This window comes from Exophiala dermatitidis (genome assembly GCF_000230625.1).
Source record: "Exophiala dermatitidis NIH/UT8656 unplaced genomic scaffold supercont1.3, whole genome shotgun sequence".
NCBI lineage: Eukaryota > Fungi > Ascomycota > Eurotiomycetes > Chaetothyriales > Herpotrichiellaceae > Exophiala > Exophiala dermatitidis.
This window is the reverse complement of record NW_008751648.1, coordinates 692,911-714,897: the sequence shown is the minus strand read 5'-3', so window position 1 is coordinate 714,897 and position 21,987 is coordinate 692,911. Positions and strand designations below refer to the sequence as shown.

Here is a 21,987-nt window from a genome sequence, read left to right as displayed (position 1 = left end):
CACTTACTTGTAAAGAACCCTGAGGTATTCGTCCGCCTGGAGGTATCGCTCATCGTGGTCAATCGGAGTATCGAGACCAATGGCCTTGAAAGCCGACTTCTTCCATGAAGTCACAATGTTCCATCCAATCCGTCCATTGGTCAAATGGTCCAGAGTCGAAAATCGCTTGGCCAGCAGGAACGGGGGCTCAAAGGACGTCGAAGCCGTGATACCAAAGGCGAGGTTCTTGGTGACTGCTGCCATGGCAGAGATTGGCTGCATATCACACTGTCAGAGGTCTCCAACTGCAGCAATACTCTTTTCTCATATCCATTTTTGCCAGCCAGCATCATTCCCCCCTCGAAATATCTGCGGCAGCAGAGAAGCTAAAGCAAAAAAGGAACTTACTATCGTCGGATCCGTCACTGGCCATTGCGCAGCTCTCCGGATACAGTTGTCCAACGAGTTCTCGTACGTGTCGTATCCTCCGTACGTATCAGCCAGAAACAGGCAATTGATTCCACCCCTTTCCAGCAACTTGGCAAGATCGATCCAGTAATCCAGCTTTCGCTTGGTTGCGGATTTATCTTTGGGATTCTGGTCGAGTGTCATCAGAACCAGTACATCGCACCACGGATACGGTGGACGCTGGAGATGGAAACTGAACTTACCTTCCATTGTCCAGGAGACAAATGTCCCACAGTCGACATGTCAAAAGCATTCAGAAGAATCTGCTTCTTTGGCCCGTCCTGAGTCGTCTGGACATTGCTGCCGGCCTCGGCCTTGCTATTGTCTCCCATTGTGATGATTGAGCCCTCGATTGAATTCGTTCAGAGAAGGTAGAATGAGCAGATTCTCTCAGGTATCCAATGCTGGGAGCCTGTGACTGCAAGAACTTCCAGATATCACACAGAAAAGTCAAGCGAATTACAACGTCGGGGTTCGGGGTCGACCTTAGATTAGCCAAAATACCAATTTGAATGAGGGTTTCTCTCAGAATTGCATGATTTGCGACCCGTCACGGTATCCCGAGGCCACTGGCGGCGGCTCGCGCTTGACTTGGAGCCAACCCACCAGGGTACTGTCGGATACGCTGGTAGGACCACACACAGCGACTGCGAGCACTTACCACTCATCAATGCAATGTAGCACTACTACTACTACTACAGTGTACTGTGTTCACTTCTTTCTCCATTGCACTGCAGAGCAGCAAAGCTCGGTCTTCTCCGACCCCATTCTTTCTTGCGCCGTGTGGATTTATCCTTGGATTCGACATCTGTTAAGCTTACCATTCATTGGAAGTCAAAGGCGTGCTTTGAGCCCCTTTGCGGGTTTGAATGTCTGAGAGATGCAGTGGTTCGGGATGGCGCAATCGCCTGTTGCGATTGCGACAACACTGTACCCAATAACCAGAACCACGCGGCCTGACAAGCAAGCGACAACGACAACGTGGCTCTGCAGTGCGGATGCAATAATCAATGTGAGGACCAGGACTAAGCTGGCGTAATTGTAGCTGTCAACTAGTTGTAATCCTTCAAGGAGCTCAACACTTGCAGTTGGTGATATGGCTGTCGGTGGTTTCGTTGGAAGTAGATGATGTGATTGATTGATGGAGTCTGAGAGGAGAGGAGAAAATGGGGGTGGATCCAGGAAGGCAACAAACAACAACACCAATTGATTTATTCTGGCTGGTAGTAAATCTGCCATTTGTTACAGATCGACACACCGCCACCACCAACAACAACAACAAGCACACTTATTACTCTACGAGAAGACAATGCTTTTGTCTGTTTCTATGTGACCTTGGTCTATCGTTGTACTGTACGTCGGCTTCTCTTAGGTTCAAGTGTTGAAAACTGTCATGCCTTCACCGTCGAATTTTCCTGCACCAGCACTGGACTATTTGCCCTGGTAGAATGAGAATAGTCTTCATTTCTCTTCGGCTGCTCGACATCGACTTCCGACGAGATGGGGTGGGGTGGACTGCGCTCGGTCAGCAAGTTACAGCTCATAGTCAAAAGCTGGGTCCTACTTACCTCCTTCGCTTCAGGTAGAAGCTAATGATATGAGCAAGGATAATCAGACAAATGGCATTCGCCAGAACAAACGAATATCCCTTTGTGAACCGGGGCGCCTCGACGGTCTTGAAGACCAAGAGAGGTGTCCAGGCCGTAGTCGACTGCGAAACAGCATTGATGAGCACGAGGACAAACGACCGTTCGGCCGGTGAGTATCTCATCTGACTGTTGACCCAACCGTACAGGACACTCGACATAGCGACGGCCGAGTAAGTCGTCAGAAAGGCAAACCACAACGCCGACTCCGGAACATGCCAGATCACCAGGATAATCAAGCCAATGATGTTCCAGGTATGCGCGAGGGTGATTGCCCAGGCAGGCCCGAGGACGAGATCCGATGCAAAGCACACGAACAAGGTGTAAAAGATGCCCAGGGCCGGGGCCGTGGAACCCAATTCGTTCACCCGAGACTTGGAATAGCGATTGAGACTTTTCAGCCATAACAAAACCCCGCCGGCCGTGGTGTTGACGCTGCCGTTCCAGAAAAAAACATCCAAAAGCAGCAACGCCCACACCTGCCATGAGGTGAAGACCGTCTTGAGTGTGGCCCACGAGACGCTCTTTTCAACCGTGCTATGTCCATCCCGGTGCAGGCGTTGGACGGCTGCCGCAATGTCCTTTTCCTTCAAGAAAAGCTTGTTGGGCCGTTCAGGCGTGCCTGGAAGCATGACATACCCAAGGATGCCGATTGGGATGGTAATGAGCGCGCAGATAATGTACATCCAGCGCCATCCTGCAAGTCCACTGACACCATCGAGGCGAGCAGATGTACCGGCCTGGATCAAACCTGCAGTCAAGGTTCCCAAGGTCAATCCGACGTAAAAGACGCCTCCTCGGCGAGCAATCTCGTGCCCTTTATACCAAGATCCGAAAATGTAGTGCATGGCAGGGAAGAACGCAGCCTTGCACCACAAGTCAGCATGCACAGCACCACTGTGATCAGTGACTTGACCGTAACCTACCTCGAACCAACCAACCATAAACCGGTAGGCCATGAGTTCCGCATAACTGTGTGCCCGATACTGAAGCAGGGTGAAAATGCCCCATGCAATGTCCAGAAACGGGATCAACCAGTGCATGGGTAGGCGGGTGAACAGGAACATGAATGGGATCTGTCCCACCACCGCGCCGACCACATAGATCGTTTGAAGATGCACCAGTTCATTTCCGTGAAATCCCAGGTCTTCCTTGAGCCCTCCAACATACGCATTGTCTTACGGCTTGTTAGTTAACGGCTCATGGGCAACTTCAAAAGGACCACTGACTAATGTTGGCTTGGTCAATGTACTTGGTCCAATATGCCAGGAACGCATATGGCACAATCAAAAGGTCAAGTTTGAGGATCAACCTGCGTTCGTCTGCGGTATCGTCCGGGGCGAACCAGTGCATGTGATACCATTTGCGGGGTTTCTGAGCAATCGACATGTTTGCGCCGGTCACGGTTCTGCAGTCTTGCCGCCGACTGAATCAGTTGCGAACCCGACATGGCGGTCCATGTTTATATCGTCAAAATGAGACTCCTATAGGCCAAGACATGGAAGGCGTCACTTGGATTGGCAATTGCGCATTTGGTGCCTCGCTGGCAGGGATCTGGCGGCGACAAGGCTGGCGGCGACAAGGCTTGGACATTGATAGAACATGTAACAGTCCATGGTATGCCAAGTTGTCAATGGAGGTTCCGAGGCTGAACCAAGGGTCCAGCATGGGCCAAATTCACCCTGCTTCCCGCATAAGTTTCGGGAAGACTAGGGGTAGGTAGATCAGCATCGTGTGTAGTATACCACGGCGCGTTCGCCCCTCGTTTACACACTTTATCTATGGCAGTGTGTTGATTCGCAACTGCAGTTGTCGCAATGTGGATCGGATCAATCGTGTCAGCGGGTGGGACGAAGACGTGCTCGAGAGGGTCCGCTCCCTGAGTGGTCAGCCCCAATGTAGTTATCGCACCATAATGAGACGACCACAACTCCAATGCGTTGCCGGGATCCACGTGCAATACATTTTCTGAAGTTAAAAGGTGACTTCCGCCGATGCGAGCATGTTGGAGTTTCTGTAGACTGTGTGCGAGCCTTCGACTTTCATAGTCCTCTTGCATCCCACCCACCAAGACGCCAAGATGGGCAGTATAGGCACTGAGGATCTGCTGAGAGAAGCGTCGGCCGCTCCAGTGGAGAACGGAGCGGTAGGAGATCAATTTCCAGTACTTCCAGATAGGGTGAAGAAAACTTCAGGGCAGCTGAATGGCGATGTTCCTGCTGCCAAGCTACCCAACGGCCATCACCATCCGGTAACAAAAGTGGCCGACGCGCCAGCACCACCAATCGAGTATCCAACCTCAGCCTGGAGACCAAAGCTCGAGCTTGAGGATCGTGGCATCGATGAGATAAGGCCTCTGCGCGTTGTGGTTGTGGGTGCTGGATTGTCCGGAATCCTTGCTGGGATTCTTTTGCCAGCCAAGGTCCCGGGCCTTGACTTGACAATCTATGAGAAGAATGCGGATGTGGTATGTTTTTCGTGCATCTGTTCTTGCCCAAGAACCAGTGAATCACAGAGCCAAACTGACATATCCAACATTAGGGCGGCACGTGGCTGGAGAATGTCTACCCTGGCGTGAGATGTGACATCCCGGCCAATGTTTATCAATCCACATTCACACCACGTACTCAATGGTCCGAGAAGTTTGCTCAGGGTGCCGAGATCTTGCAGTATTGGCAAGAACGAGCTCGCAAGTATGATGTGTATCGTTACGTGAAGTTCAACTCGAACATTCAAACGGTGCAATGGAGCGATGACGAAGCCAAGTGGATCATTACTGTGCGGAACACAGAAACCAACGAGATTTTTGAAGACCGAGCAGACTTCTTTCTTACCGCGATTGGGCGCTTTAACTCCTGGAAGCTTCCCGATTACCCAGGTCTTTCAGACTTCAAGGGCGTTTTGCGGCATACTTCCAACTGGGATCCGTCCTTCGATCCAAAGGGCAAGAATGTCGCCGTCATCGGCAATGGAGCCAGTGGCATCCAGGTGGTGCCAAACTTGCAACCCATCGTCAATCGTCTGGACCACTATGCTCGCAACAAGACATGGATCGCAGGATCATGGGCCGGAGACGAAAGGACCTTTGAACCGCAGTATTACACGCCGGAGGAGTTGGAATCTTTCAAAGATGATGAGACATACCTGAAGTACAGAAAAGAGATGGAAGCCAAATACTGGAGGCGTTTCGCCTCCACTTTCAGAGGCTCACAGGAAAATGCGGAGATGCGGGACACCTTCATCGAGATCATGCGGAAGAGACTGGCTAAGAAGCCTGAGTTATTGGACAACCTTGTGCCAGACTTCAATCCCAATTGCCGGCGACTAACCCCTGGCCCCGGGTATCTCGAAGCTATCACACAGGATAACGTCGATTTCATCCAGACCCCAATTAAGCGATTTACTGAAACCGGGATCGAGACTGTGGATGGCAAACACCGAGAAGTCGATGCCATTTTCTGCGCGACTGGCGCCCACGGAGTTCCACAGTTTGAGATCACGGCCCGAGGCGTAAACCTCAGTGAAGTATGGAAGCCCGAGGGAAAGTACGGCTTCCCATACACTTACCTTGGACTCGCCACCCCTGGCTTTCCAAATCTGTTGTATATAGCTGGCCCACACGGCACAGGTCCATCCGGAACGGTGCCTCATGCCGTGGAAGTCCAGCTCACCTATTATGCAAAGTTGTTGCGAAAGGTCTCCAGCCAGTGGATCCGGACAGTTGAGCCCTCGCAACAGGCTGCGGACGACTTCATCGAATATTGCGATGCATTCTTCCCGAAGACCGTCCTTACAGACAATTGCAGCTCCTGGGCCAACGGCGGCAAAGCCGGTCAAAGGATCTTCGGCATCTGGCCAGGCAGCGCTGCTCACGTGACAATTGTTCGAAAGGAGCCGAGGTGGGAAGACTGGGAATACACGTACTTGTCCAAGAGCGGAAACAGATTTGCATATTTTGGGAACGGCTGGACGACGAAGGAGGCAGATCCGAACTCGGATATCACTTCGTACCTTCGGGTTCCCTCTGAGATTGACCTGAAGGACCTCCATGAAAGATGGTGGGATTGGCCGTAGATGGTGACAAAAAGGATCATGATGATTTGAGCAGGCTTCCTGTGATCACTAGAATTGTGCTTTGACTGTCTATACAGCCTCTTCATGTTGAATGATTCAGAAGAGGCTTGGGGCATCCGATTCTGGGGTTGTTGTAGCCTGGCACATCATAAGATAACCACACGCTCTTCATGGGTATTTGTGGTGGATGATTCTGCTTGCGCGTATCGTCATTCGCCAGTCTCAACATAGGACCAGAAATGCAATCAAGCAGGATGCTTTTGTCGGCTAGTATGCATACGGGTTCAGGTAAAATTGCTCAATGTCATGATCGAGTCAAGGGAGATTCGAACTCGATCCACGGACCCGAGAGACCCCGTTTACGGGCCTTGAACGCTGTCATGTCGCGTGCGAGTCTGCAAAGTAGGGAGACAGGTCATACAGACTGATCGCAAGACTGGAGATGAGAACAGGACCAGAGATAGGTCTTGGTTGCAGATTACAGACGAGAGGCAATAGCAAACCAAAAGGAAACGGAAAGCGGGTATGAGGCTGAGGTGGTTGACAAAACCTGGAGCACTTGACAGTAGGGTGCTTTTGAAAGGCTGTCCGCCGGGCCTTGCTAAGCCTAACAAAGTAATTCAGTGGAAGCACGAAGCTTTAGAGTACTTTCACGTTTCACCGAAGCCAACTTCAACTGCAGAGTACAACTGAGATCGCGCAGGGAATTACATACAATGTACTTACTGTAACTTGAATGAAGCCTCGGCTACAAGAACGTGCATTGTGAGCCATGATTTGACGGAAGACAGTACCCTCCGTCTGCTCAACAAGAAGATCGACATTTGTATACTAACTTGGCATCACGTACTATGTTGTAGGCAGTGGCGATCAAACAGGCACACCACAAACTAATAAAGGCACTACTGTACGTACTCACCTACCTATTTTTAGGCCACCAACATCACACCTACCAGTCACTGGAGGATCGACCGGCTTACGACCCGGATGCCAAAACTCATCCGGCCGTCCATTCATGCATTCCATCGTGTACTTTTTAGCCGAGAAGAGGGGGCGAAAACCATAGAGAATATACTTGGAAAATACGCCTCCCAACTCCCCACAACTCAGCCCAAGGAGCCTCGCCTCGGTGGAAAAAGTTGGCACAGCCTACTAGCAAAGGTTGGAAGACTAGACGAAAAACATTGGGGCCGCCCAATAGATCCAAAAGGGATAACATCATGATCGACGAGAAATATGCGGTGAAAGGATGGGCCTGCTGTGGCCTGAGGTAGGCTGGAGGAGCAACAAGAATTCGAGGTACTGACTCTAAGCCTCCAACTACTGTACCCGCATTACGGACCGTTTTACTTCGCTTAAAGAGAAATTGACAATGGGATAAATAGGTGTTTAAGCTGAATTACGTGCAATCAACTGACTATTTGAGGTCATTTAAACGTCATTCAATTCCGCCCCAGATCGGGCATTTGAATCCTCCTGGGGGTTCCTGTGCATTTCTGAATACTGTCCCTTTCTTCCTCGGGGCCGGTAAGAAAGATCCAGGAAGGGTACTGAAGAGTACCATGTCAGGGGGTGCTTGTTTGTTGACAGAGTCATTGACATGCTTTGAGGGAGCTTTTTGTAGTATCCCCTCTTTCCCATCCCGTCCCATTCCCATTATGCATGTGCTTAATGCTGATCCCATCCATTCGCTTCGTCCCCATTGGATTCATCATGAATATTATTGGATTTGTTGGTTATTGCCCTTTGTGCCGGGCGTAAGTCGTCGTCGTCCCACATACCAGGTCGTTGCAATCATTTCATTTGTTCAGTTGACTTCAGTTCAGTAATTGGCCTCGCGGCTCGTGCTTTCCGCGAAACGTAAAATCTGGGTCCATGTACTCCCATAGCACCGAGTGTCATCAGGTACTAGCTAAGGGAAAAGCTCAAGCGTGCCAGTCACCCCAAGTCTGCTTGGCCGCCTGTGCAGTCACGGTCGCAGTCACGGTCACATACTGGGTCACAGGAGCAGGTGTGACGTAAGCAGTGGTGGTGGCCGTAGCGTAATTAGTGGTGGTGGCAGTGACAGTGGCATAAGCCGTGGTCGTGGCCGTCGCATAGGCAGTTGTAGTGGCGGTCTGGAAGACGGTCTTCAGAGCAGTGATTGTTGCCGTGGCGTAATTAGTGGTCGTGGCTGTGACCGTAGCATAGGCAGTCGTGGCGGACGTCTGGGTCACCGTAGCATAGGCAGTGCTGACGGATGTTTGGGTCACCGTCTTGTATACAGGGGTGGCAGTCGTCACCGTTGCGGTGTTAACAACGGTCGTGGTCTTAAAGGCCGTTTGGAATGCCGTGATGGTAGCATATGCCGTCGTGGGCACAACTTGAGTCGTGGTCACATAGGCTGTTGTGGGAACAACTTGAGTTGTGGTCGCATAGACGGTTGTGGGAACAGTTTCAGTGGTAGTGGACCACGCCGTCTGTGATTAAAACCCTGTCAGCAATCCGCCCTGGTTCCCCATAGTTTGCGTTAGCAACTAGACGTACCTGAGTCTCGGTCACGGTCACAGCAGACTTGCTCCAGTCACCCCAGTTTCCAGCACCTCCAGGGCCTCCTGCTGGAGGGCCTTGACCTTGGTCACCTCCACGGCGATTGAGGGCACCTGGAGGATATTGGTCATCTCCACGGGGGGCGAGGGCTGCAGCGCTAACGCTGGTCACGAGAGCAGCAAGAGAGAAGAACTTCATGGTGGCGACTGTTGTGAGCGAGGGTAATGATCCAAGCAAGGTGTGATAATGACAGGTGCAGGCGTGTGGGCTAACGAAGGGCCTGGGAAGGTTGCTGGAGGAACGAAGGGGTTGATGATCTTCTCTCTTCTGCGAGGCTGAGGCTGAAGAGTGTCGAGAGAGAAGTACAATGCCACGGACCTACCTTGACTTCTTTATACCTTGAAGGGAGCACTGTCTGAGAGGAGGAGCCGACCGATATGATCTCACGAGGTGCTGGGAAGGCGTCTTTCATGCCCGGCCACCCAGCTGTGAGACATCTCTTACCACTCACCAGCGATGCCGCCCCTCGGATGCCGTTCTGGATCCTGAATCCTCTTCCCGCATGTTGACAAGTTCAACAATCCTGGTTTTTGTGCCAACGCAATGGGGATTAGTCCACGTGCGGAACAGTACACAGCATACACCTTGAAGTGCATGGAACGGAAAAAGGTGCACTGGTTGATCCACCGCCGACCTGGCCGTGGTCCTGCAGCAGTGTGCGACATGCATGGCAAGTGTACAATGCTGTTGGCAGGATGCTTGATCATCCATGTGCCATTGTGGAGGAGTAGTCAACCGAGTCAAAAATGGAAGGCTGAGTTGTTGTGGCGACAGGCACCATGTCTCGCCATAGGATGAAAGTATGAAGTGAGGTCAAGCTTCCCAGCCCCAGAAAGACGAAAAGGTAAATATTTAGAATCCGCCATCCCCGGATGGGCTTTAGCGTTGGTGTTGTACAGCAGAAACTGGTTCCTAGGGTATGCAAGGGTATGCAAGCCTGCCTATTTCCTTCCTCCACGCCATGCAGGTCGACGGTGGCTGCATAGCCGACATGGATGCCCCAAAGGCCGGCGCTGGAGGCTGTGGGTGGTGAGGTTTCAGCGCAGAGAGGACGCCCAACGCTGGACGACCTGGATATCTCGACCTCATGGGCGAATCGAATATTCCGGGGCCGAACGCCCACCTTTCACTCTTTGGCTATTGCTGACATGGCTCTGCTGTTCCGGAACCACGGCTGTGCTGGCTATTCCAACCACCAGTCTATTCCCCTCCGGGTGAAACCTCTTGCTTTTGTCTTTTTCGGCCCTCCAGTCAGCCGAGTAAGCAAGGTACCACTCTACGAGTATGTACGGTACACTGGCATCCATCGCCGTCACCTCCGCGGGCTGTTCTTTCGCGCCCTCCAAGAATCCGGCTGTCGTAGGCGAGGTTGGGCCATAGTCGCCTTGTTCGCTCCCCTGTATTCTAGTGCGAATGTCCCAGAGCCTAGTCAACCAGGGGCCTTCCTTGTCTTTTAGCACTGCACAGTGCTGCATGCCTCAATGTTTTTGCAGGCTCAAATGTGGTCAATTTGTGGCTTTTGTGTCATCGAGACACTCCACACCTCGGAAGAGCAGAGGCGACAGCGTCAGCTGAGGCTGTTGGAGCACTCTGCCATACTTGTTCGATCATGCGAATGGTTTTACTGCTCGCCTGTTCATCCTTTGTTCGGCGAAGACCAGCCTTCGTTCCCGGCCCATTAGACCGTCCTTACCTTACCAACCCCTCTCATGGCAGAGACAACTGACTTTACATGAACTATGATGGCTTCAGGCTAGGCTTCCCGGTCCGTTTGGCTGCAATGGGGTGTTTACTCGGAAGGAAGTGGCAGAGCAACGACGATTGTTACCCATGGGGCGAGATCGCCGAGCCGTCTGGGGTAGGAATTCTGTCACCGGTGCTTGAGGCCCCGGGTCAGATCAGCATTCGCCATAGTGGACAAGGCTCATCATACCCGTAGACAGTATGGATGGCTCGCAGGAAGAGATGGAGCAAGTACTCAGGCAGCAGTTGCTCCTCATCATTCGAAATGTGTTGTCCAGTGGGTCAATCAAATCCTTGATTTGGGTATTAGACTGAGTTCCCAGGTACTATGGTCCCTCATTACGTCTGAGGGGCTTTGCGGGAAGTAATCAAGGAAGTGACAAAGAACTAGCTCTGGGTTGCATCAGTACGTACGAAGAGAACAATAAACATGGCCGCTTCGTTCACGTCGACTTTGGACTGGCCGGTCGTTCTGGTTGTGTCATTCGGCAAGTGCTAGACAGGACCCAATAACGAAGTGGAGTAATTGCGCCAGCTTTCGAGAAATCACGTTGAGGACGCCCACCACCAGGCTTTGTGACCACCATGCATCCGAAGATGCAAGAGTAGCCGCCAGAGAGTTTTGTTGTGTCCAGTAACACTGCCCTCCCACATCGCCTGCAGCAGGGCGAAATTCAATTGGTTCCGTGAGCGTCCGACCACATGTTTGAATTGCTCTTCTGTTATATTGTCACAACTCCTCGTCTGGTTGTACAAGACCTTGCCAATAAAACGGCTCTCTGGGGTTTCCGCCTTCCACACGGGCAGGTGGAGTCTAGTACCACGGCCTTCTGGTCTGGTCGCAGAAAGAGCCGCAGATCGTTCGGCTATTCGCAGTGACAGACCCGCTGTAGGGCGCAGTGTGACCTTCGTAGACCGTTTAGCCTCGAATGAGACAGACTAGGTCATTGTGTCGTTGTTCCTGGTGAGGCCAGCACATTTGCAATGATGAGATCGTCCTCTATGTTCCAGCGTTGGCAGCGAGGGCAGACGGATTCTCTGACCAAAAGGAACATGTCGATCGAGCGGAGTGGAAGATCATGGAGCAAGCAGAGACCTCCCCCAATCCGGAGGTGGCTCTGAAGAACCCAGGGCCTTCCTCAGCTGACAACTGCATGCATGTGGCGCATTACTCCGTCTGCGGTCTTCTGTGGTGCCTGAAAGGTTCACTAAACCTTGATCCGGCGGCGAACACCCAATGGACCATACCCTCAGAAAGCCGAATTACTTGAGAACATGCACAGTAGCCCAGCCATTTGCAGCTGGAGAAGCAGGCGATGAGATAGCGCATAAAGAGCCCAAGCTCGCACTAAGGCGTTGCTGGGATTCCGTCCTCAGAATAAAATAGAGAAAACGTCAAGAGTTGGAGGATGCTGCATGACGAGCGCGGGGTTTGTGGAACTCATAACCGCATGCAGCACAAAGGCCTTGGGCTCCAGCAGAGGAAGCAACGCCTGCATCTCTTGCTTATGGCCACGGGTTGCACCGGAGGCACTGTCTCGCAACGAAAGCCAAGGTGGGTCGACGTCGCTGTTGACCGTCAGAGAGGACCTTGTGTTGTGGTACCGCAGCTTGACGCGCGACAGTTGACAGCGGTGAAGTTGTTGAGTCGACTCAAGCATACCTAGACTGAAAGGCGGTTAAAGGCAGCCTCGCCGGGCGAAAGCATGATAGTATCGCTTATGGTCGTGGTTCTAATTGAGGCCGAGGAAGCAGTCAAGGCAGCCTCCGCCTTGCATGAGATCAGGTTTCGGCATCGAGTGTTGGAGAATGTGATGTGGAGGTGGACACCAAACAATTCCAGCGTAGACCGTGAGAAGCGGCCGGCTTGAAGAACGTCGTTTTACGAGGTGGTCAAGGCTCATAAGTTGCACTGTCCACATCGCCCTCACACAACCAATCACCGAAAATACCCCGGTATGCCACGAAGCCCACCCGTGTCTTACTTGAAGTAGGCCGTGCACAGTTATGATATGCAGCCATGAAAACGACATATCGCGGGCTTCAAGAATATCGCCAACCGCACGTGGTGGGCCTCGATTCTGAGGAGTAACACGCTGATACAGTCGCCAGATGAAGCTCAGCGCAACAAGACGCGACCCGACAACGGCTTGCACGAGCGCGGGAGTACTGGACTTTATCGCAGCAGCAGTTTCCTGGGATGACGCCGGCAGACACTGTGCAAGGCTCCCTGAAGATAAGCTGCCTCCAAGGGCAATGTCCCAGGAGGGTGGAAGGAAGAGTGGAGGTGCCGGTAAGCTTCATGAGTTGTCTCCGTTTCGAACTTCCTGGTCGATGGTTGCCGCAAACTTCGCAAAGATAAGGCACAAGCCACACTGACGATATCGCTCGACAAGTTCGTGAGACTTCTCAGTGATTTCTCCGTTCGATTGCTCAGCTCCGTTGCCAGTGCCATTCTCAACATTCACACCCTCCACCAGGGCGCCGAAGCTCGTATCAATAGGAACAGAGCCCAGGAAAGGAACGTTGGCCTCTCGCGCCATAAGCTCACCGCCTCCCTTGCTGAAGACATTACTGATTTCACCACAACATGGACACATATACCCAGCCATGTTTTCAATGACCCCTAGAACACGGATTTGTGTTTTCACACAGAAGTTCAACTCTTTGCGGACGTCGGCAGTAGAAATGGCTTGCGGAGTGGTGACCACAACCGCACCTGATAGCTTGGGCTTTGTATCACCGTCAAGCGCAACGGATCCTGCGTTCGCAGCGAGTTTATGCAATTCCTCCACGATTGCGATATGTTCATCGCTGGTGCCCGGAGGCGTGTCAACGAGCAAATAGTCTGTATTCGGTGGCCACAAAACGTCAGAGACAAACTGTCTAATCATGGCAGTCTTTTTAGGCCCACGCCAGATCACGGCCGAGGAGCGTGAAGGAAGAAGGAACGCAAGAGACAGAGCGTGTAGGGAGCCTCGTTTCGATGATGCGGTGGACGTAAGTTCCAGATGGCCATTCGAAGTATTGTCTTCTTCATCTCTTGTATCGTGCACCCTCACCGGTAACCATCCTCCAGGGGCTTGCGTAACTTTTTTATCCTCTAAATTTAGGAGGCGGGGGATGCTGGGTCCGGTGAGGTCGATGTCGAGGATTCCGACATTGTGTCCTTGCTGCGTGAGCGAGAGGGCAAGTTGAAGCGTGACGCTCGATTTTCCGACGCCGCCCTTGCCGGAGAGAACAAGAACGACGTGCTTGACATTCTCGAGGCCCATGACCGTAGCTGAAAGGGCCAGAAATTGAGTAGAAGGTCAGCGCTCACTCGGAGCCGGGGGGACGTGATGAGCAACAGAACTGGAATAATAAATTGAAGCCCAAAAATAATCATTGATAAGCAACTGCGGGAATGGCCGCGGCGGCGGATGGGGCACGATGGCGTCGACAATAATGAAAGGCAGAGAATGCTTATTAATATGAGCCCGGGCACATCGGCAGCCTGATGCAGCCTCGTCGCCACGCCCTGGAGGAATTTTTCCGGTCACGAGTTTTGACGCGGGGTGGTGGTGCCCAACTTGAACTTGCTACCTCTGTACCAGTAATAATTGTTTGTACAACGTTTGCAGTACCTCAGGCTCACTGGCAGCTATTCGTGTACCTGATCTACAATTTGTATTGATTGGTTGCCATGGGAGAGGATACGCAGTCTGCCATTGTCTGCGGCCAACTGTAGGCGTGACGGCAGGTGTTTTGTTGTGGGTGCATTGTCCCTTAAGCCATCATGAATTTATTCGCTATCGCTCTGACGGTGCAGAGAGTATTAAAGTCGTCGAAATCTACCAGGTACCGGGTATGCATGTAGGCTGCCAGGTTCCAGGCGTGAATGAAGAGACAAAAGCCCTAATAGCGGCCTTGGCCCTTCTGCATAGCGCTTTAAAGACTCTTGGTTGTAGCACGTGCTTCTCTCCTTATTGAGGCCTTCTGTGGAAGTGCAGCAACGAGTGTAGGTACCTTGAGGTACTGAGGGTGACTCGGTATGCTGCGTCCTTCAATTTCTGGTTTCATGCCTTTTCTCGAGCTTGAAATTCTTGAGAAACTTTACGAAACAAGGAACATTGGGCTCACCATCATTGTAAATTGTTCCCCAGATATAATTATCGTGTTCCGTGGCATATCCGTACTACTAGTAGTAGGGCTGCGCCAGTAGAACTTGAACATTTCGCTGTTAGCTGCGTCATGGACCCGAATCGCCGATCTGTGCCATCCAACGGCGCGCTCGTTGGCTGTTTGGCTGTTGGGTCTTGATTGTGGCGGGTGCTCACTTTAGTACCGTACCCAAAAAATCCATCCTCTGCAGTGTAGGCTGTCACACAAAAACTTACCGCAACTGATAACCGCAGCTTTCTCTTTTTGCCCAAACTCAAGTTGCCTCACTTTGAATTTCATATCAGAGCAACTGCACTCGAACATCGTCCGTCGAACTAGACGTTTGGCCTGCAGTCAAGCCGTCGAGCGCTGTCGAGCTTCCGCTAGAGGCATCTTTACCTCCAGCAGGCAATCCTCCACTATCTGTCGCAGTGCTGGCGAACCTCACCCGTTTTGCCATTCATCTGTGACCCAGGCTGTAACGGCCACTTCTAATTCCGAGCAGATACTAGCAGCTACTCTATGAGCCGTAAAGATTTGCTACGTTTCCTGTCCAAGCCAGCAAAGTGAGTCCTGGCGCGCTTCCTCATGACATCCTGTTGCTGACCGACACCCAGGCCCAGATAACACCAGCTACTTGCGGATCAAGTCGTCAAATTTTGTCATCGATTGTTGTTTTCAACGCCTCCCTTGCTGGCACAACATCATAACGATACTCTAACAGGTATCGCAAACAGACCACAAGAGCAGGACAAATACTGCCCACAATTCCGTTCGTGCAGGAAATCTTTTTCCTCCTCTCCTCCACCCGGCCTCCCTAACGACCCTTCGACAAGGGAACCTCACTTCATCCAAACATTGCTGCTGGCAACAGCCAGCCTCCCAGCTTCCCGCAGATAGTGGGCCTTCTCTTCTCAGGCGGACACCGCATTGTTCGTCTGGGCGGCAGATAGTGCTTCACTGAATCGTCAAGATCCAGTGCCTCCATCAACACACTGCCCACTCGTCAATTCTTGCAGGCAGGACTTTGTCCACCACTTCGACAAGGATATGGTACATATTGGGATCCCCAAGAATTACACTGCTTCACCTTCAAGCTTTAGTCAAACGCCATCTTTGACTATCAATCGTGAAGTAGCGCTGGACCTCGACTCTAGCAATGCTTTCGAAGGTCCGCCCCCTTTTTCTCCGTCTTATGTGCCATCGCTGACATTGCCTAGGTCCCGAAAAACTGCTAGAAGTATGGTTCAGTCCGTCGCCTCATGCCCTTCATGGCTGCTCGGAGCCGACCGGGCTCAAAGCCGTTCCTGCCGACGTGTGGAAGTCAATGCTTGACCTGGTCAACTGCAAAGTATTGTCCATTGTCGAGTCCGAAGATGTGGATGCCTACCTCCTCTCCGAGTCGAGCATGTTTGTTTTCCCGCACAAGCTTATCTTGAAGACATGCGGCACCACCACTTTGCTTTGTGGCCTCCCACGGATTCTTGAAATTGCTACTCTTTTCGGTGGCTTTCCCCGCTCTACGGCACCTCCGGCCGGCGGCATTGCTGTTGCAGCTGCCCCCTACCGTGTCTTCTACAGTCGCAAGAACTACTTGTTCCCTGACCGTCAACGTGGCCCACACCGCAGTTGGCGTGATGAGGTCCACACGCTGGACAAGCTATTTCTGGGGGGAAGTGCGTACATGATCGGCAAGATGAACGGCGAGCATTGGTACCTGTATCTGACCGAACCATACACCATGTTGACGCCACCTGCAACCCCCCAAAGCATGGATAGTCCTGGTGCGGGGACAGAGACCAAGATACTGACTTTGCCTTGCCAAGAAATGGTTGGTTCTGTCTCGAAATCTTGTGAAGGTGATGATGAGACTCTAGAGATCCTCATGACTGATCTGGACGAGGAGAATGCCAAGCAATTCTACCTCGACCACGCGAGTGCGGTCGCAGAGGATCAGTGGAGAGGGTCTCAAAGAGGGCAAGACGATCATGTGGATGTTTTCAGTAACGTGTCCTCGGACGGAAGCGATATCTCGGTGAAGGAAGAACCCTATCCAGCGGAACTGACCACTGAGGGCCACGCACTTGGTACTGTTGTATCGGACTCCTGCGGGCTATCTGAGGTCTATCCGAAAAGCCACTATCCGGACGCACGTATCGATGCTTATCTGTTCACCCCGTGCGGTTTCTCGGCAAACGGTGTGATCCCTGCACCTCACGGCGAAAAGGGAACTCACTACTTTACGGTTCACGTTACCCCCGAACCGATCTGCTCCTACGCATCTTTCGAAACGAACGTTCCTGCAAGTCAAACTGGGCGCGAGACCGCGGACGTCATCCAGCATGTTGTGGACATCTTCAAGCCAGGCCGCTTCAGCGTGACTCTCTTCGAAGCCAAGAGCAACCACGAGGAACGAGCCTATGCGGATGATGAGGAACTGGCTCAGATCAAGATGTTGGAGCGGAAGGCTGCCCGTCGCGCAACCAAGATGGACGCTATCAAGGGATACCGTCGTGTTGACCGTATCGTTCATGATCTCGATGGCTACGATTTGGTTTTCCGCCACTATGAACGATTGGACTGGAAGGGTGGTGCACCACGCATTGGGGAGAGAGGACTTTGAACACCTATAACTGCACCAGACTGCCCGAAGGTTTACGGCTTGGTAGACTGGAGCGAGAATGTCTTCAAAGTGGGCGACGAGGGTACGACACAGATTGCAAGGATGGGTTGAAATGTCTTCTACTACTATTTACAGTATTGGCTTTGGTGCTGCAATGGAGCAGCCGTTCTCTCCTTTGGGCTCAATAGTAAGGTATGCTAACCAGTACTATATGTGGTTTCAGCCGGGTCACTTTGGTTCTTGACGTGCCAAAAAAATCGTATAGACATAGTTCCAGGTCGCGACGCTTTGACTAGTTGTGTAGCAGTATCTACTACCAAAGCCCTTACAGCACTATCAAGGCAGAGGTTATCATTCCAAGCGCCTGCGGCACGAAATCGCTGATATAATGATCAGGCTGGGGACATACGGAGGAACATTTCTTAAATGGAAGGTTAGGCGAGGCATATCGCGGATCGACGACGACAACGAGAAGCGCGCAATCATCACATCTACTGCCTACGTTCACTCCGCCTTCACCTGTCATTTTCATCTTCTCAAATAGCCCACCTCCTTGGTCCGCCCGAGATCTTTTGACCTGTTAATGCGCCGTGGACTCATCATTCTCGCAAGCATCTGTTCATCCCTGGTCTGGCTCACTTGAAGTAGCCTGAAGCCATGGCGACCTCTCCTCCAGCACCCTTTCCAGCGAGCCTCCCCTCCAAAAAGAGGGCATCTATGGGCACTCCAGGATTGACACAAGGGGCGTCCAAAAAACCCAAACTACATCCTCTGCGACAAACCTCGTTTCCTGCGCAAGACCTTAGCGGACGCGGATCGGCGGCCACAAGTGCGCGTTCCGAGACTGGAAGCCTAGTATCAGGTGTGAGCAGCAAGGTCACCGGCCGGGGTAGGGGTAGACCTAGAAAGTCGGCGCAACTAAACGACGAGGATGTTCGTTCATCGCTGCAAGCTCCTACAGACACGGGCAGCCAGGCTGATGGAGGGGGAAGAAACGCCGGCCGCGGCACAAAGTCGGTGGTTAGCGCAAGATCGGGGGCAGCAGAGGTCGAGGAGGATGATGAGGGCGACATTGATGGTATGCTCGAGAATATGGATGAGCAGGAAAGGCGGCAGGCCGAGGAAGAAGAGCTGAGACAAGAACAACGTCGGGATCGGCTAGCGGACCAGCTGGACCCGGACCAATATTCCCGATACAACCAGTGGCGAGCCCTATCGTTGAATAACAGCACGGTGAAGCGACTCGTCAATTCTATCGTGTCGCAGTCGGTCACCTCGGCTCCGCTGCAGGCGATCAGGATCTATGGCAAATATTTTGTGGGCGAGATCGTGGAAAGGGCCCGTGAGGTGCAAGTTGAATGGGCTAAAGCTTACGATGTCACCCGGGAGGAAGACAGGCGGCGGCGTCAAAAGGAACTCGAGCGCCTCGAAGAAAAACAGAAGCAAGGCGACAACACGGATTTGCAGGCTCGTTTGATTGCCAGGGACATTGAGAGGCTGAAGCGGGAAATCAAAGACTACATCCCCAACCCACACCGGGGTGGGTTGTTGCCAGATCATCTACGGGAAGCTCTCAGAAGATACAAGGCTGACGGTGAAGGCGGCGGCGTCGGCTTTGAAGGCTTGAGTCACGGACTGCTAGGTGTTCAGGGGTCGGCAGCATGGCGTGTGGGCGACGGTGCTTCTGGTAGACGACTTCTTAGGTGATCAGAGGACGCGAGTCGAGGAACTAGGCTCTGAGAACGCACCCCAACAATAACGACTGCCCGTACGGCAGTCATCTTATCATACGGTTGGCACGATTGCGCGGGCCTCTGTCCAGTCTGGAGATCGGCCTTGTGCCTCAGGTTGCCAGATTACATGACACTGAACGCTCCTGACTACCAGGCTCTGGCTATTGTTCGGTGGACATCTTTCTTACACCAATGATACGATTCTTTGGCGCTTGATCGGTGGACGCCATATCCATTATGCCATTTTATTCTTACGACATTTGCTGTCTTTGGACAGTGAAATGGGATACCTAATTCTATGGTCTGCTGTACAAGACGCAGGGGCTGGCTCGCCACCCGTCGCTTAGCTAATCTTTACACCAACATGACGAGGCTGGCGGCACAAGGCTGAGCCATACTACGGTGTACGTACGTGCCCAGACTCCCTCGTCTTGGTATGTCGTTTCTTCTCTCCAACTGCCTATGATGGGACCAACAATATTCGTGGCCTCGCCTTCACGCTGTCGGTCTCAACTGTAAATCCCTGATCTACGAAGCCGTCAACGCCATCCCTGGCGTTGATCCGTCCTATGATGGAGTTTGCCTCAACCTTTCACCCGATGCCAGTGCCGGCACCGGTAGAAATTTCCACCAATTCAGCCTCGTAAGCCGGACTTGAAATCCAAGGAAGTTTGACGTCATAATGATCCGGGCGACGTGAGTGGGCGGCTGGAAGGCGGCCGAAGAATCTCGCAGCCAATCAAGGCTCGATCGTCATCCACCGTCAACAAAGGTACATCACCAGCGCCCCGTGGGTGAAGAAGAACATAAGGCGAGGAACAGCTACCAGGTAGGGTTCAAGTTCCTTGGCCATCTCGAATTTTCATCCTGACAGTAGACCTGAGCATTTGCATTGGGCTTGACCACAATTGTCTGCTTTTTTGTTTCTGATTGTGGGAGGTTTGCTTTGCATGAGCATTTACCGCTGTCACAAGATGGCGTCCTCTCAAACTACGCGGCAAAATGGTGATTACTACCAAGAAAACTACGAGGTCGAGCCTGGTGAGTCTCTCGCCCGTTGGCATTCTCTCGTGCTGGCTTCCATTAATCTGGGCTAGCCGACCGACTTAGGCCAAGCAGCTGACCACATATTACTCGCCAGCAGTTGGGGAAGAACTCCCATCCGAATTGCAGCAGGAACTTGCCCGGATGGAAAAGCTGTTTACGGTCGATACAGCCATGTTAAAGAAGGTTACGAAGCGGTTCGGCGAGGAGCTGCAGCAAGGTAAGTGAAGCGTGCGGCATCAGAGGCGAGGAGTGCAGGCAACGAGCAAGAGAGGCTTCATGCTCTGGAGAGACCTGTATTGACATTGCCATGCCGGTTGTCTGAGCCAATCCCTCCGGTACATCCGTTGAAGATACTGACTATGCGTGGCTCAAGGGCTTGAAAAGGATTTCCAAAATATTGTAAGGATTATACTTCCTTGTCCTCCATCCTCGGATGGTGAAATTCTTGGGCCTGCTAACAATGCTCACAGCCGATGAATCTTACCTGGGTGACATCGTGGCCCACGGGCGAAGAGAAAGGCACATTTCTCACGCTTGACTTGGGCGGAACAAACCTGCGCGTCTGCCTCATCACACTTGGAAAACGAGGTGAACCAGACCTTGTGCAAGAAAAGTACAAGCTACCCGAGTCCATCAAGACAGGATCTGCGGATGAGCTTTTCGATACTATGGCAACATCATTGCAGGAGTTCCTCGACAACAATCCGGAACAGGCACAGAAATGGAGCAAAGACTCGCCCTTGCCATTAGGATTTACGTTCAGCTACCCTGCTACGCAGGAAAGGATCGATCACGGTATACTCCAGACTTGGACCAAAGGGTGGGATGTCAAGGATGTGGAAGGAAAGGATGTCGCGGAGTTGCTGACGAAAGCTATACAAAAAAGGGTAAGTTGTCTGCCCTTTTGCGTTATCGAATTGCCTATGATCGGACACACCTTCTTTGGTGGCGTCGAAAATATTATCGCGATCAGGCGCTGACCATACTAAACAGAACCTCCCAATTAAACTTGTCGCTCTGGTCAACGACACCACCGGAGCATTAATCGCTTCCGCGTACAATGATCCCGAAACCATCGTCGGAGCCATCTTCGGTACTGGATGCAATGCTGCTTACATGGAGAAGCGCAAGGACATCCCAAAACTAGCTCGATACAGCCAGTCGAGCACCATGAAATCGAAACCAAGCTCGAATCAGGATTCCCAGACCAACGATGCTGACGACGAAGGGACGATGGCCATCAATTGCGAATACGGCGCCTTTGACAACTCACACTCGGTCCTCCCTCGCACCAAATACGATGAAATCATCGACGAAGAGTCGCCCCGACCTGGCGAACAGACCTTCGAGAAGATGTCCGCAGGACTATATCTCGGCGAGATATTCCGATTGGTTCTTGTCGATCTGAGAGACCGGGGTGTTGTTTTACAGGATAAGACAGCCAGTGGCGGGGGTGCACTAACAAGATCAGACGCGGAAGGAGACCGAAAAGGTCTAGACGAGCCGTATGCCCTTGACACCGAGTTTCTGGCCCTCGTTGAGAATGACGAATCTCCGGACCTTGTGGAGTCTAGGAAACGGTTCGAGGCGCATCTACACCATGCCCAGTCCAAGAAGCCTATCTCACCTTCGCGGGAAGAACTCCTGTTCTTCCGTCGTATTGCCCAACTGATCGCCATGCGTGGTGCTCGGCTTTGTGCGTGCGGCGTTTCCGCCATCTGCCAGCGTCTGGGCATTGACAAGGGGCATGTGGCCGCCGACGGTTCTGTTGCCATCAAGCATCCTCACTTCAAAAGCAGGTGGGAGAAGGCTGTTGCCGAAATCCTGGAAATCGAGCAGGGCAGAGTGACCCTGACAAGCGCCGAGGACGGTTCGGGTATCGGTGCAGCAGTCATCGCCGCACTGACTCTCAAGAGCCACAATAACGCATACTGACTGAATA

The 21,987-nt window shown here is 52.3% G+C and overlaps 9 protein-coding genes across 9 annotated transcripts; 5 read left to right on the top strand and 4 right to left on the bottom strand.

The window, feature by feature from the left end:
* Positions 1–3: 3 nt before the first annotated feature.
* Positions 4–779, bottom strand: HMPREF1120_03255 (alkanesulfonate monooxygenase; the record flags this gene model as incomplete). The annotated part of the gene is made up of 3 exons (XM_009157314.1): positions 4–255; positions 388–576; positions 651–779. The coding sequence occupies 3 exons, from the start codon at positions 777–779 to the stop codon at positions 4–6; spliced, it is 570 nt and encodes a 189-aa protein (XP_009155562.1).
* An 839-nt stretch (positions 780–1,618) lies between these two features.
* On the bottom strand, positions 1,619–6,938 carry HMPREF1120_03253 (retrograde regulation protein 2). The gene is made up of 4 exons (XM_009157312.1): positions 3,323–6,938; positions 3,020–3,270; positions 2,016–2,959; positions 1,619–1,962 (listed from the first exon to the last, which is right to left on the bottom strand). The coding sequence occupies exons 1-4, from the start codon at positions 3,480–3,482 to the stop codon at positions 1,839–1,841; spliced, it is 1,479 nt and encodes a 492-aa protein (XP_009155560.1). The 5' UTR covers positions 3,483–6,938; the 3' UTR covers positions 1,619–1,838.
* On the top strand, positions 4,069–6,869 carry HMPREF1120_03254 (cyclohexanone monooxygenase). Its single transcript, XM_009157313.1, has 2 exons — positions 4,069–4,560; positions 4,635–6,869. The coding sequence occupies exons 1-2, from the start codon at positions 4,174–4,176 to the stop codon at positions 6,165–6,167; spliced, it is 1,920 nt and encodes a 639-aa protein (XP_009155561.1). The 5' UTR covers positions 4,069–4,173; the 3' UTR covers positions 6,168–6,869.
* Positions 6,939–8,092: 1,154 nt separating the features above from the next.
* On the bottom strand, positions 8,093–8,894 carry HMPREF1120_03252 (uncharacterized protein; the record flags this gene model as incomplete). Its single annotated transcript, XM_009157311.1, has 2 exons — positions 8,093–8,626; positions 8,694–8,894. 2 exons carry the CDS (start codon positions 8,892–8,894, stop codon positions 8,093–8,095), a joined length of 735 nt encoding a protein of 244 aa, XP_009155559.1.
* An 814-nt stretch (positions 8,895–9,708) lies between these two features.
* On the top strand, positions 9,709–11,187 carry HMPREF1120_03251 (uncharacterized protein). Its single transcript, XM_009157310.1, has one exon. The coding sequence runs from the start codon at positions 9,752–9,754 to the stop codon at positions 10,211–10,213; it is 462 nt and encodes a 153-aa protein (XP_009155558.1). The 5' UTR covers positions 9,709–9,751; the 3' UTR covers positions 10,214–11,187.
* A 1,612-nt stretch (positions 11,188–12,799) lies between these two features.
* Positions 12,800–13,774, bottom strand: HMPREF1120_03250 (methionyl-tRNA synthetase; the record flags this gene model as incomplete). The annotated part of the gene is made up of 1 exon (XM_009157309.1): positions 12,800–13,774. One exon carries the CDS (start codon positions 13,772–13,774, stop codon positions 12,800–12,802), a length of 975 nt encoding a protein of 324 aa, XP_009155557.1.
* Positions 13,775–14,812: 1,038 nt separating this feature from the next.
* Positions 14,813–17,638, top strand: HMPREF1120_03249 (adenosylmethionine decarboxylase). Its single transcript, XM_009157308.1, has 3 exons — positions 14,813–15,208; positions 15,260–15,813; positions 15,863–17,638. The coding sequence occupies exons 2-3, from the start codon at positions 15,693–15,695 to the stop codon at positions 17,263–17,265; spliced, it is 1,524 nt and encodes a 507-aa protein (XP_009155556.1). The 5' UTR covers positions 14,813–15,208; positions 15,260–15,692; the 3' UTR covers positions 17,266–17,638.
* A 284-nt stretch (positions 17,639–17,922) lies between these two features.
* Positions 17,923–18,972, top strand: HMPREF1120_03248 (uncharacterized protein; the record flags this gene model as incomplete). Its single annotated transcript, XM_009157307.1, has 1 exon — positions 17,923–18,972. One exon carries the CDS (start codon positions 17,923–17,925, stop codon positions 18,970–18,972), a length of 1,050 nt encoding a protein of 349 aa, XP_009155555.1.
* Positions 18,973–19,948: 976 nt separating this feature from the next.
* HMPREF1120_03247 (hexokinase) lies at positions 19,949–21,980 on the top strand (the record flags this gene model as incomplete). Its single annotated transcript, XM_009157306.1, has 5 exons — positions 19,949–20,039; positions 20,140–20,262; positions 20,419–20,444; positions 20,516–20,932; positions 21,039–21,980. 5 exons carry the CDS (start codon positions 19,949–19,951, stop codon positions 21,978–21,980), a joined length of 1,599 nt encoding a protein of 532 aa, XP_009155554.1.
* Between the last annotated feature and the right edge of the window lie 7 nt (positions 21,981–21,987).